The sequence below is a fragment of the Anopheles gambiae genome, chromosome 3 (assembly GCF_943734735.2).
Source record: "Anopheles gambiae chromosome 3, idAnoGambNW_F1_1, whole genome shotgun sequence".
Lineage (NCBI taxonomy): Eukaryota > Metazoa > Arthropoda > Insecta > Diptera > Culicidae > Anopheles > Anopheles gambiae.
The window spans coordinates 83,994,490-84,007,374 of NC_064602.1; the positions used below are offsets into that span (position 1 = coordinate 83,994,490).

Here is a 12,885-nt window from a genome sequence, read left to right on the forward strand (position 1 = left end):
TAGAAGCGCCACTAGCAGATAATGTCATGCTACTGCCACCTAGCATAGATGAAACACGAAAGGCTATCCGTCGGCTGAAAAATAACAAGGCACCCGGAACCGACGGAATTGCAGCCGAACTGGTCAAGAATGGAGGTGCACGACTAGAAAACGAGATTCATCAAATTGTTACTGAGGTGTGGGATAGCGAATCGATGCCTTGTGATTGGAATCTCGGCATCATCTACCCCATATACAAGAAGGGAGATAGGTTGGACTGCAACAACTACAGGGGTATTACGGTGTTGAATACCGCCTATAAAATATTCTCCCTGATCATTCAGGATCGCCTTGTCCCGCACGTCGAAGAGATAGTAGGAAACTATCAAAGAGGATTCCGAAACGGAAAATCAACCACTGATCAGATCTTCACCATGCGGCAGATCTTGGAGAAGATGGCTGAATACAAAAACGACACATACCATCTCTTCATAGACTTCAAAGCCGCATACGATAGCATAGCCAGGGTAAAACTGTACGACGCTATGAGCTCATTTGGAATCCCGGCCAAACTGATAAGGCTAGTTAGAATGACCATGACCAACGTCACATGCCAGGTGAGGGTGGATGGAAAACTCTCAGGACCTTTTGCTACCACCAAGGGTCTGCGCCAGGGGGACGGGCTTGCCTGTCTCCTATTCAACTTGGCGCTAGAGAGGGCCATCCGCGACTCGAGGGTGGAGACTACGGGAACCATCTTCTATAAGTCAACCCAGATCCTGGCATACGCTGATGATATAGACATCATTGGTCTGCGGCTCTCCTATGTAGCAGAAGCCTACCAAGGGATTGAGCAGGCGGCAGAGAACCTCGGATTGCAGATAAACGAGGCAAAGACCAAATTGATGGTGGCAACATCAGCGGACCTACCAATAAATAATCCAAATCTACGTAGGCGTGATGTACAGATAGGTGAACGCACTTTTGAAGTCGTCCCAGAATTCACCTATCTTGGGTCAAAGGTCAGCAACGACAACAGTATGGAAGTTGAGTTGCGCGCAAGGATGCTGGCTGCCAACCGGTCATTCTACAGCCTGAAAAAGCAGTTCACCTCAAAGAACCTGTCGCGACGGACGAAGCTGGGACTATATAGTACCTATATAGTACCAGTACTCACATACGCCTCTGAGACATGGACACTGTCCAAATCTGACGAAGCCCTCTTAGCCGCGTTCGAGAGGAAGATGCTCAGAAGGATACTTGGCCCCGTATGTGTGGAAGGACAATGGAGGAGCCGCTATAATGACGAGCTATACGAAATGTACGGTGACCTCACTGTCGTACAGCGTATTAAGCTCGCCAGGCTCCGGTGGGCTGGCCATGTTGTACGCATGGAAACGGACGACCCAGCCCGTAAAGTCTTTTTAGGCCGTCCACAAGGACAGAGGAGGCGTGGTAGGCCCAAATTGAGGTGGCAAGATGGCGTGGAGGCGTCCGCCATTAAGGCCGGGATAACGGACTGGCAGACGAAGGCGCGAGACCGTGAGCGGTTTCGGACACTCCTGAGGCAGGCCAAGACCGCAAAGCGGTTGTAGCGCCGGATAAGTAAGTAAGTAAGATTTAATATTGCTTCGGATAGTGCTTTAGACTGGTTTCACTCCGTACAATATCCTAAAACTATACCCGTTGGTGCAACAATCGAGATTTCGCCGCACCGGAAAAAAAGGAAACGCAGCGGCTCAGTACACACAACCGATCCTATTAGTCGAACGATAGTGTAGCAACGGTTCTGGGCTACGAGAGCGCACAAGCTTAGGGCTATAAACCGGTGTATTAGGTGCGTGAGCAAAGTAAGCGTCCCGTTTTTAGTGGCAAAATATAATACTTTACTCAGTAGTTAATAGCACATAGATGGCGCTAGCACTGAAGTATTATTGTAGTTTAGATCAGTTAATAAATATCGTCATCATTTACACATTTACTATCAGAGATCAATTATTTCAAAAACTTTTTGCATGTGCAATTTAAAACATTTATCCCTTAGGTTTAGATGTTTTGAAAATTTGAAACATTTAAAATATTGTTGAAAAATATCACAATTACGAGTTCTATCAGTTTCTTACAAATATGTTGCATACTTTCAGGCGCTTTGAACCACAAAATAATCTTTGCTAAAAGCAACGAGCGAAAATGTACAAACATTACCAAACAACTTGACGTACTGCCACGTGTCATACAGCTAATGCAAAAAAGAAACAAACTTTTCCAACCAATTTAAATGATTGATTGACAAGCATTCAGAAAGAAAATTGCATTACTTCCAATTAAACAACACCTATTCAATGTCTGCGATCTCTACGACAAATGCGCAAAACTAAGTAAATAACCCAACGCTGTATGAATGAAAAAAAAAAGCATTCGAAGCACCACGCCATCATCTGTAGGTCTACTAGGCTCAATGCAAAAAGCTTCCATCCAAAAAGCCAAAATGAAAAATCCATCGATTCTACCAGAACAATAAATGTGCCGATAACGGGGATGCAGTGCGAAAACTAACAACAGATCGATGAGTGTGTGGGGCAGAATATCTACGATCTCAATTTTCGAACCCCATGTGAGGCCTAGGTAGGATTCGGATTAAGCCGTGCTACTACTGGGTTTGCTTTGCTGCAAGCGAAACCAAGTGTGGGCAGTAGTGGGTTTTGAATATTTCAACACCTGAGCGAAGTGTTTTATCAGTTTCTTTTTGCAAAATACCAAAACAAAAAAAAAAACAAAAACTATATGAATTTCTCCCATAAATATGCTCCATTCTCTCGTTAGAACCAATAACATGGTTGAAAGGTGACACCAGCAAAAACACAAAAAGCATTGCTGCACCACAGCGTCGCTAAAATAATACTGTATCACAGTACCGGGAAATGCCCACTAGCACACATACACGCTCAAAAACATGAAATGGGTTGGGAGATTGGGAAATCGCTTGCAAGCACGGGTTGGCCGAGAGTTTGGCGAATGCTGTGCTGCTGTGTAGCCCGGAAATCGGGGCACTGTAAAGATGGATGTGTTTAAAATAGAGAGCCAGGGCAAACATTACTCGCCAACCGTTCCGAGCAACACACGCCCCCAAAATTCACGTAGCGGTGGTGGTGGTACTGAATGTTTTTAATGTATGAAGTGCAGCACGACAAACGAGTGCTTGGAAAAAAGGAAAAGGCGAAACAAGTTCATAGAAATAATTTATGCAATTTTTTACCCAAGGATGGATGAAATGGATTTTAATTTAAATTTTTTGTTGTTGTTTTCTTAGTTTATTTTTTTATTGTTTTTTTTTTATTTGAAACACTTTTGAAATCGTGGGAATTTCATGGAAAAAGTGTCCGTTGCTTGCAAAACTGTTTTATGTTTTGCATGGCTGTGGCATGACAGTAATGAAAACGAATATCCATGACGAGAAAGAGTTACGTACGATTTGAGTGTTTGTTTTTATTCCCTCGGATGAAAAGATCGGACAAACAAAGATCGTGTGAGAGTAGATGATTTGAAATTTAAGTTTTTTTGGTTCTGGAACCTATAACTAAATCCTATAAACATATTGCAATCATAACTCGATTAAAGGAATTAATAAGCGTGAAATTGACATAATACTTTGAATAAATACATATTTAGTTCGTAAGCTAAAAATTTAGTTGACTCAAAAGAAAAGAAAAAATAATACGATGATACAAATCATTATACCCCTAAATGTATGCAAGCTGAATGGCAACTTTAGGGTTATAAGGTTTCGATGATTGTTAAAAAGGAACGCATGTGAACGTTTTACGACACAAAAAGACAGAATGGTTAATATAACAACATCAAAACACGAAAAAAAAAACGAAGACACGCAAAATGTAAATTATTATGAGTATTATTGTGAGCAAACTGTGTTTAATTTAGCATCTCATGTTTGTGTGCATTAGGCTAGTAATTGCTGCGAGCTGGTGTGTGAAAGTAAACACGTTTGGTAAGCATATTAAAGATCGTTGTGCAACAATCTAGGGGATGTATGTGAGTGAACAAGAAAATCAACAAAAACAAACGTGTGAATAATATACGACAGCTAGTGCACAACAACACATTGAGGACGACAACAACAACAAACACAAAATACAAAACACGAGCAGTGGAGGATTTCGATGGGATTTGAATGTTTTTGTTTTTTTTTTTTTGGTCGAGTTAAATTTCGTCTCTTGCGATACTCACATGGCCCGTTGGTACTGTCCGGAGCTTGATCGCGGACGTGATGGTTGACGATGTGGCAAGAAATGGTAGAAAAGAGACACAGAAAATAGAATAATCATTTGAATGGAAATGGAAATAAAATCATGTAGTTCCGGGAACATTAATGCGCTTCGATGTAGCTGTTTGATGCGCTTTGCTGTTGTGTTATCGATACGGATCAAACGGCTTGGTACACTCGTGGACGCCTATAGTGTGCTAGAGCTCAACCGAAGCGTTGAAAGGATTACATTTGCATTTGGCACCATTTTGTGAGTGAAGTTTGCAAACATATCAACATAAAAAAAAACACAAAAAAGCATTTGAATTACAATTACCACGATAAATACCTTTGCCAACGCTGCACCACATGAACATGATTGGTATATTTATATGCAGAGCATTAAGCGTGAATGATTTTGAGCTTGATGAATGTATGTAGATTCAATTACAGGAAATAATGTGAATAACAATTTTACCATCGTTATTACCCGCAAACCCCCTACCAGTTTTGTTGCCTCCACGTTAATACACATTTTCTCGCCGCTCGATGCTTAATGACCGACCACCCGAAGCAAAAACCGTGCCCGTTATGGCAACATGAGCGCCTAAATGTATGTAATGTGAGCCTCAAGCATACTGCCTCGCGCTATAAGCAGTGGCGCCTAGCGAATGTAAACATAATTAATCTCGACTGGAGATACAGGCCCTGCCTGTATTGACCGTAAGTAACGCGTTAATGTTTTGCTTACTGGAAATGCTGCCTTTGATGCTGCTGCTGCTGCTGGAACGCTGCGTATGGTGTTGATGTTATTGTTGTCCAAATTAAACAAACCAAATCTCGCCCTACCCGTGCCGCAATTATGGCATTCCGATGGAAATAGCGCGCGACTTTGCGCCCGCTAAAGAAAGCTGTACTCGGTGGCAAAATGCTAGTCAAAAGTGACAGGGAATTTGTTTCCTGCCCCGCACAAGGCACGTGCATTGCTAATTGCAGCAGGAATGCGTCTTTGATGTGTGTGTGTGTGTATGTTCGTAGCAGTAAACATTTAAGACAGGCACAGTAACAGCGGAAACGTGCGAAATTTACAATGTTGCTGGTGCTACATTTTCTACCAAAAGATTCTTCTGGGAAGCAAGTGGAATTTTAGGTAGAATACTAATTTAATTGCAATTTCCGGAGCAAGGAAATTGTATGCAGCCGACTCGCTAATTAAGGGTAGGCATTTAATTAGTGTAGTGAAAACCTCAACACGAGCAAAAGCTAGTATTCATATAAGCATTTGTTCACAGAATGTGCACATTTTGCCTATAAACAATAGCAAATCAAACACACGTTGGAATGCCGTTAATGAAGCTCATTAGCTATGTGTTACATTACACTAAATGATTAAAAGTGTATCTTGCGAATCAGTCATATATAGCTATGTTATGTGTTGTTTTATCTATGCGGTTTGATGCAGAGCAAATATAATATGTGCCATTATCCGCCTTTGTTTATGCAATATATTGTAACCTGTAGCTTTTTATACTATAGTGATATAACGCCTTTATGTATGCAATCCAAAATACAAAACTAAGCTTATAGAATCAACAGCTTAAAAGACTCAAAGCTTAAACATTTTTAATCATTTTATTTTTTTATTCCACTGCGAGTGTTTTATTCTTTAAAGCTTTTATGAGATTTGTTACATAAAGATAGATGAAAATAACGAATTGCATACTTTAAATTGCTTCACGTCACTGGCACAATATAAATCCTTCGCAACGAAGAATATAAATAAAATACATTGTCCAATGTAGCACTAGCACATAATAAAGCTTTATTAAAGCGAATCTTTGCAAAATACTCTTCCACGGTTGACAATACATTTTCTATCTTCGGGCGGATGTGGTATCCGCTTTTGTCACACGATAAAGACATGTTCTCCCAAGGACAAGATTTTAGATCCTTTCAAAATTTTCAAACTGGACCAGATATAGAAAAGAATAAAAAAGGCAATATTGTTTGTCATTTTTCCAAAAGGATTTCCGGTTTTCTTTTAAGTCGAGCTTTCCCCCTCTCTCGGTGTGCTTGTTGTTGATAACTTTTGCTCTGCGAAAGATTTTTCATTCCTTTTCTTTCCTAAATTTCCAAAAGATATTGTTTTCCTCTTTTTGCTCACATCTTCATCGAAAAAGATTTACCCAGAACAACACACAAACGATAGCGCACGGCAAACGATTTAAAGCTCTAAACCGGCAGCAGTTCTAGCGCAGCGAGTGTGTGCGGCAACAGTAAACCGTTTTGATTGCTGTTTTGATCCGGTTCCGTACGGCTTGGCGAAGCAACTTAACCGGAAAATAAGACATTGTTACGGAATAACGAACAAAGCCGGCCGCCGGGAGGCGTGCGTGTATGTGGGTGTGGGTTGCTTGTTGGTTCGTACAAAGTCAGCGTCCGTTTTGCTCGTTAGGTGATCTGCTGGACTGTACTGGTTGACTGTGTCGGTGGAAAAGCACACACACACATATATACAAAATTACTCAAATCGTGCAACTAGCGAAGTGGGAGGAGTAATTTTATTCATCCCGAAGGAAGCATTTTTATTGCACTCTGCTGTGCGGAATGGGCACGCCGTTAAAAAGGCTGTCCATTTCCGAACGAACGATTTGAATAGTGCAACAATGTGAACAAAGCGAATGGACGTTTGCTGCATTGAAGCTGCTACGAGATTGTGCTTTATTTCGACTTCAAGCTTTGCTCTGTTGCTGAGTGGATCGGATGCACTATTAAAGTATAACCCACGAACGAAGTGAAAGAAATTGCGAAGAGATTTTTGCTTGAAACTAAAACGATTGGCCGTTGCTTTACCCTTTGCAAGCGAACCTAATTGTAAGATAAGGTTCACAGTATGATGACTTTTCCGAAGCAAATAAAGATCGACTCCAATCGAGCGGCAATTAGGGTGTCGATGGCAAAGCGAACGAACGTACGAAACGCAAGAGCACCAAAAGGTCAATTCATTGGCATTTCACCCGAAGCATTTCTTACAATCGAGCGCTTGATGATGGCATCACACACACGCGCAGTGTAGTGTTGCACATTTCGTGTAGCTCCATGCATGGAAAGGTCAAATTGAAGAGGATAGCAGCGCGTATAGACGAACGCTTCCATGCTGTAGCCAATGTATCATACACACACACACACACACACGCGCGCGCACACGGTTTGCCCGAGAGTGTTTGAAAATGCATTTTCAATTGCTGTAATGAACTTTTACCCAAAGGAGCGCAGGGAGCATTACGAAGGTTTCGGTATCTCAATTATCGTCCGTTCGAGAGAAGAATTGAAAATTGAAACCAATTTGCTGTGTGATTTGCTTGCTTTGAAATGGGAGCGAAATGGGGTGTATGGTGCAATGCAACACTTACAAAGTGACGTTTGAGAGTTCCATCTTGATTAGAAATGGGGGGAAAAATCAATCCAATTGGATGGTTTAATTTTAAAAAGGGCATTTTTTGCCATTTTCATTTTGCTTTTACTTATTCCACCCAATTATTATTTTTTTGTTCTTTTACTATAGAAGTAGTAAAAAGAAAGTATCAACAGGAAAATTAGGTAATACTTTTCACTAGAAAATAACACTATCGGGATAAATTATATCTGTTTAAACCACCAGTCGAAGCCCCATTACACGAAACCGCAGTAAACCCCTTACCAAGGAATGAAGCAAAACGACCAACTAGCGCGCGATACGTATCCTAATGACCGGATATGCCGGAGCATGCCGGAAATGGAAACGCAATAAAATCCTGCCAACTACCGTCTGGTAGCTGGTGCCATTGCTTTCTTTCTAAAACAAATTTAATTCTTCCTCAACCCACTCGTACACTTAAAGGGCACGAAATTGCCTACATTTAGGCGTTTATAGCTACAGCGAAGCCAATTAGCAAACGATCGGTTGCGTGTCGATTTGGAGAAGGATAGTAAAAAAACGGCAGCCTAAACAATGGTACAGTAATGCACCATTCTAAACCAAGACACAGCCTTAAATTAGGGGCCCATTTTGTTCCTTGCTTCCGTTGCAGCAGTAGAGTGATTAGCTAGCTGGGGCAGGACACTTTATTGTTTCATACACTTCTACACGAAGGCAGACGCTAGCTAATTGTCACACAAGCGCAACCGTTCAGCCCGCCGAATGGTGTGGTAAAATATTTGTCTGGCGCAGTAGCGCGGTAGAATTTGATGCACGTGAATTATGACTCCTCTGCTTTGTAATGTAAAAAAAAAACAACACAACAATAACACCAACAGCGTACAAGAAGCTTCAAACGAGAGAAAATGCCATTCCGATGCCAAACTTTAGTCGCGTAATGTTTCAACGTTCCTGTTTTTTTTTTGTTTTTTACTAGAGATCACGCTCCATCGCAGAGCAGCAGCAGCAGCAGCATCAAAGGCAGCGAGCACCAGCAGAACCGACCGAGCAACAGTGGAAGCAACATTCCAACAGCTCCAAACTTGTGAGGAATTTAGCTCCGTCCGAAAGTATCAGCAACCGTACCACCGGCAGCAGGACGAAGTAACGAGCAGCGGCGCGATTTCGAGACAAAAATGTAACTACTGTTCGATGAAGCGAGTTTATTAAATTCTACCCCCCGTTGGAAGGAGCTTACCGAAAACGAACGACCAAAAAAACCAAGCGAAACAACGAATGCTTGACGAGTGCCGGCTAGCACTTCCCAACAGTAAGAAAAGTCCAACACACATACACAAACAAAAAAAAATGCCTCCGCTGCAAAGCTTGGACACACAAAAGACCTGGTGGAATCTGGGAGATTGTTTCACTTTGTCGATTGCTTTTAATCGACGAAGAGATTTTTTTTTGGTGATGATATGCCTGCCATAGAGAGAAAAAAAACACGATCAAAACCTAACCTAAAACAAAGCGGATTGAGAGACGGAGAGCGAAGGAGAAGCGCAGAAAAAATCGCCTGCGAATTGGAAAGAAAAATATCACGTAAAACGTGAAAGTGACGAAGCACGAATGGTCGACCAGGCCGGTCTGACCGGTTCCGTATCCTCCCGGTGAACGTCAAGGAAATTAATTCTCTGGAACTGTTTGCAACTCGCTACACGGTGCATTGGTTTCCGTCCACCGGAAACCGGACACGGAGAATGAGAAAGTGAGGAACAGAACACAGGAGCAATATTGTTCTATGCCTGCATCCGTGTGTCTGTGTGTGTGTGTGTGTGACTGTTTGAGGTCTTCTATCACTTTCGGCAGTGGGTGGTAACCACCGCCCCATGCTGCTCAGAACGTCCGAGTAGAGAATAGTGGCTAACCCAAAAAAAAAGCTTCTTCTAGCAATCAACCACGGCAACCGAATCCGGTTCGAAGGACCAAAAGTTTTGCACCACAGTAGCGGATGGAAAGAACAGATTCTAGAGCGAAAGAGAGAGACCCTGAGGCCCACATCGCTTCTGGTGTGGGTTCTCAATACTAATTTATCGGATGACAGTTTGAGCTGGGGGGAAGTACGGTTTCACTATATTGCTGTTAAGAAAGAAAATAGAGCACACAAAAAAAAACTGGAGAGAAAACTGGGTATCTACCGCAGGGCGTGCGTTGCGTGACTTACCCGTGTTGAAATCGACGGCAAACTCCTCCATCTCGTTGCCCTTCACGATGCTGTAGATCAGCTTCCGGCCGAGCGGGCTCTCCGCCTGGATGGCAACCGACAGTGGCGAATGCAGCTCGATGTTTTCCGCAACCGTGTCCGAGTAGAACTGCTTGCTGAACACCGGCATCGATTTATCTATCACCTGTGCCGAGGGGGAGGAGAGAGAAAGAAAATCGAGAATGAGAATGTGGTTGTGGTGCATCTAGCAGGTCTAGCTGCCTGCGAGCTGTGGCCAACCGTCCGACGAACGATTCAATCGAACGTCGGCTTAGAGCATGTTTAAGTTGAATTCAATGATCGAAACCGTAAGCTGGGTCAGGTTAGACGCTCCAGAACAGAGAGAGACAAAAAAAAATCAGCATTGCCTCAGGTGAGCACTTTCCAAAGAGACTATATGATGGGGCAGAGGGCAAGTGGGACCAAAAAAGAAAAATGAGCACAAATTTAGGTGAAGGCTAGAGCTTACCAGATGGCACGTTTTACCAGCCTGGCCGGCAAAATGCAAATGATATGCAAATGGGAAGGGGGGGGGGGGGGAATCATTCAGCGCAGAAGATAATGCTAAATTGAACGGTTTTTGAAATTCACACAGCCTTCCGAAAGGCCCGAATGTTTGAGCGAGTGACCCAGATCGGTGGTTGGCACAGAAAAATGGGCTTTCAAAATTAATAAGTAAAACGCGCCTTTTCGCACCGGGCAGGTGTGCGCCGCGAGCGATGAACCAACTTCCGGCACATACAAAATAGACACTTCCTGGGAAACAAATCACGAACAAATACACCGTTCAACCGCGCAACAACGCCATTCCACCTGCAGGGTGGGAAAATACGCTGCTGACCCTAATCCTGTTGTGATAAATTTGTCCGATTGTGCCGCCACCGGGCGGTGAAGTAAAGAAAAAAAGCTTCCCGCGATGTACAAAACGGCGCACCGGCGAGAAGAAAAACAGGTGAGAAATGTAGAGCCGACGGGGCTATATCTTTCGATGGCCAATTGCCGCCGAAAAGCAAATGGAGCTAAACCGGCCTGGAATGGAGGGGAAAGAGATGGCTAATGCAGCTCGGCACGGCATATAGGCAGGATATACCATGATTAATGACTGCATTCAATCAAAAGCGAACCAAATGTTTCGTATCCTTCCGTGCGGTCCTGCTCTACCTGCTTGGCCCCGTTGCTACCTTAACGCTTATTGGCATACAGTTTGGTCGTTTTGTACGTAGTCAAGTAGTCTGTTACACGAAGACATATGAGGGAGCCATACAACCGGGTGCTCTGTTCGTGCACGGATGCTTCCAACGGTTGATCGTTTCCGACCTGATGAAAAGGTCGCTGCCCAAAACGCTGGAGGGAGCTCTCCGGGGCGATGATAAGCAGCTGCAGCAGGATGTGATGTTGAATGGGTGTACACACCCTTCTCCCCACCAAAAAAAAAAAAAAAAGGATTGTTCCGTCGTCCATCCGTTCCAGCCAATGGGACGTGTGAACACGTCCATGATTCATGAAGCTCGTATCACGTCGGGAAGGTTAGGAGACGAACCCCCCCAAAAAAACCCAAAACAAGGGGGCATGCGTGTGCGGTGTGTTACAACAAAATGTTATTCTAACTGAAAGAACCTCTTGACAGAAGGAGATGGGGATGAGAAAAAGGACAAGCGATAACAGTAACAGTAAACCTCAAACAAAGGGATGGGATGGCCAACCGGTCGTACCCCATCGCTTCGCCGGAGATCCGGCCGGGATGGGTTTGTTTGGTGAAACACACACACACACACTGAATGACGATACCGTAGCTGAAGAACGGTAATAGGTTCCTCTTGAAAAACTTCCTGATTTATTACGGGTTGCGTCTTCCCAGGGAGGCATCGCATGAATGGACCGATTGAACCGACTCGCCGAGCTCGAACGCGGATGCTTCCGGCGTGGTGAAAAGAAGAAGCAAAAAAAGAAAACAATGAGTGAGAAGCAAACCCATTTCTTACCTTCACATGTACGGTAACGTCCGTCGAGCAGGGTGTGATGCCGCCGTCGTACGCCGATATCAGCAGCTCGTAGTCGCGGTTGTGGCCCTCAAGCGTCTGCTTCAGCGTCACCTCGCCCGTCTTGCGGTCCACCTTGAACAGCTCGCCGTGGCCGCGCTTCATCTCGTACCGCACCTCCCCATTCTCGAAGCTGTCCAGGTCGAGCGCGTGCACCTTCGTGATGACGGAGCCGCGCGGATCGTCCACCGACACGACCGCGTAGTACGGCAGGTTCACAAACATCGGACAGTTGTCGTTGATGTCCAGTATCGTCACGTTCACGATGACGTGAGCGACGCGCGGCTTCTCCCGGTCCGGCTGCTGGGAGCGGGCCTCCACAATAAGCTCGTAGTTGTCGCGCACCTCCCGATCGAACTTGCGGCCCGTCGTCTGAATCGCGCCGGACGTTAGCCCAATCTGAAACATGTCCGTCGGGTTGAGGATGGCAAACTCGATGTGTTCGTTCAGCGTCGAGCCGAGCACGTTCACTACCGCGACGGTGCTGATTTTCGTACTGTTCTCCATGATGGAACCCTCGTACGTCGGGCGCTGGAAGATGAGGCCCGAGTTTTCGGACGTCTCGACGTTCACGTGCACCTGCGCCACCTTCGCGAACTTGCCGTCCGAGACGCGCACCGCTAGCCGATAAGCAGGGCCAATGCTTTCGACGTCCCGCGTCGTAATGATGCCGGTGGTGGCATCGATTGCGAACACACCGTCCCGGTTGCCCTCGATGATGTCGTACCGGAGGGTGGAGTTTTCCGAGCTGTCCTCGTCGGTCGCGTTCACTTGCAGCACGGCCACGTTGGCGTAGGTCGGCAGCAGCAGCGTCACGTTGTACTCGCTCTGGCTGAACGTCGGCGCACAGTCGTTCACGTCCGTGATGTTGATGCGAACTTCCGCGGTCAGTTCCGACGTCAGCCGTGGCTTGCCGAGATCAGTTACCTGAAGAAATTGTGGCGAA

General features: G+C 44.7%; 1 protein-coding gene across 9 annotated transcripts in view; it reads right to left on the reverse strand.

Moving 5' to 3' along the window:
- Positions 1-12,885, reverse strand: part of LOC1268642 (fat-like cadherin-related tumor suppressor homolog) — a 264,268-nt gene that overhangs the window by 23,612 nt on the left and 227,771 nt on the right. For 7 of the 9 annotated variants that reach the window (XM_061661143.1, XM_061661141.1, XM_061661138.1 and 4 more), the window contains 3 exons: positions 11,883-12,866; positions 9,862-10,045; positions 4,225-4,248 (listed from right to left, as the gene is read on the reverse strand). In XM_061661143.1, the coding sequence (XP_061517127.1) occupies positions 4,225-4,248; positions 9,862-10,045; positions 11,883-12,866 (1,192 nt within the window). The remainder of the gene's footprint in view (positions 1-4,224; positions 4,249-9,861; positions 10,046-11,882; positions 12,867-12,885) is intronic. The other 2 variants (XM_061661147.1, XM_061661145.1) reach the window with 1 other exon arrangement.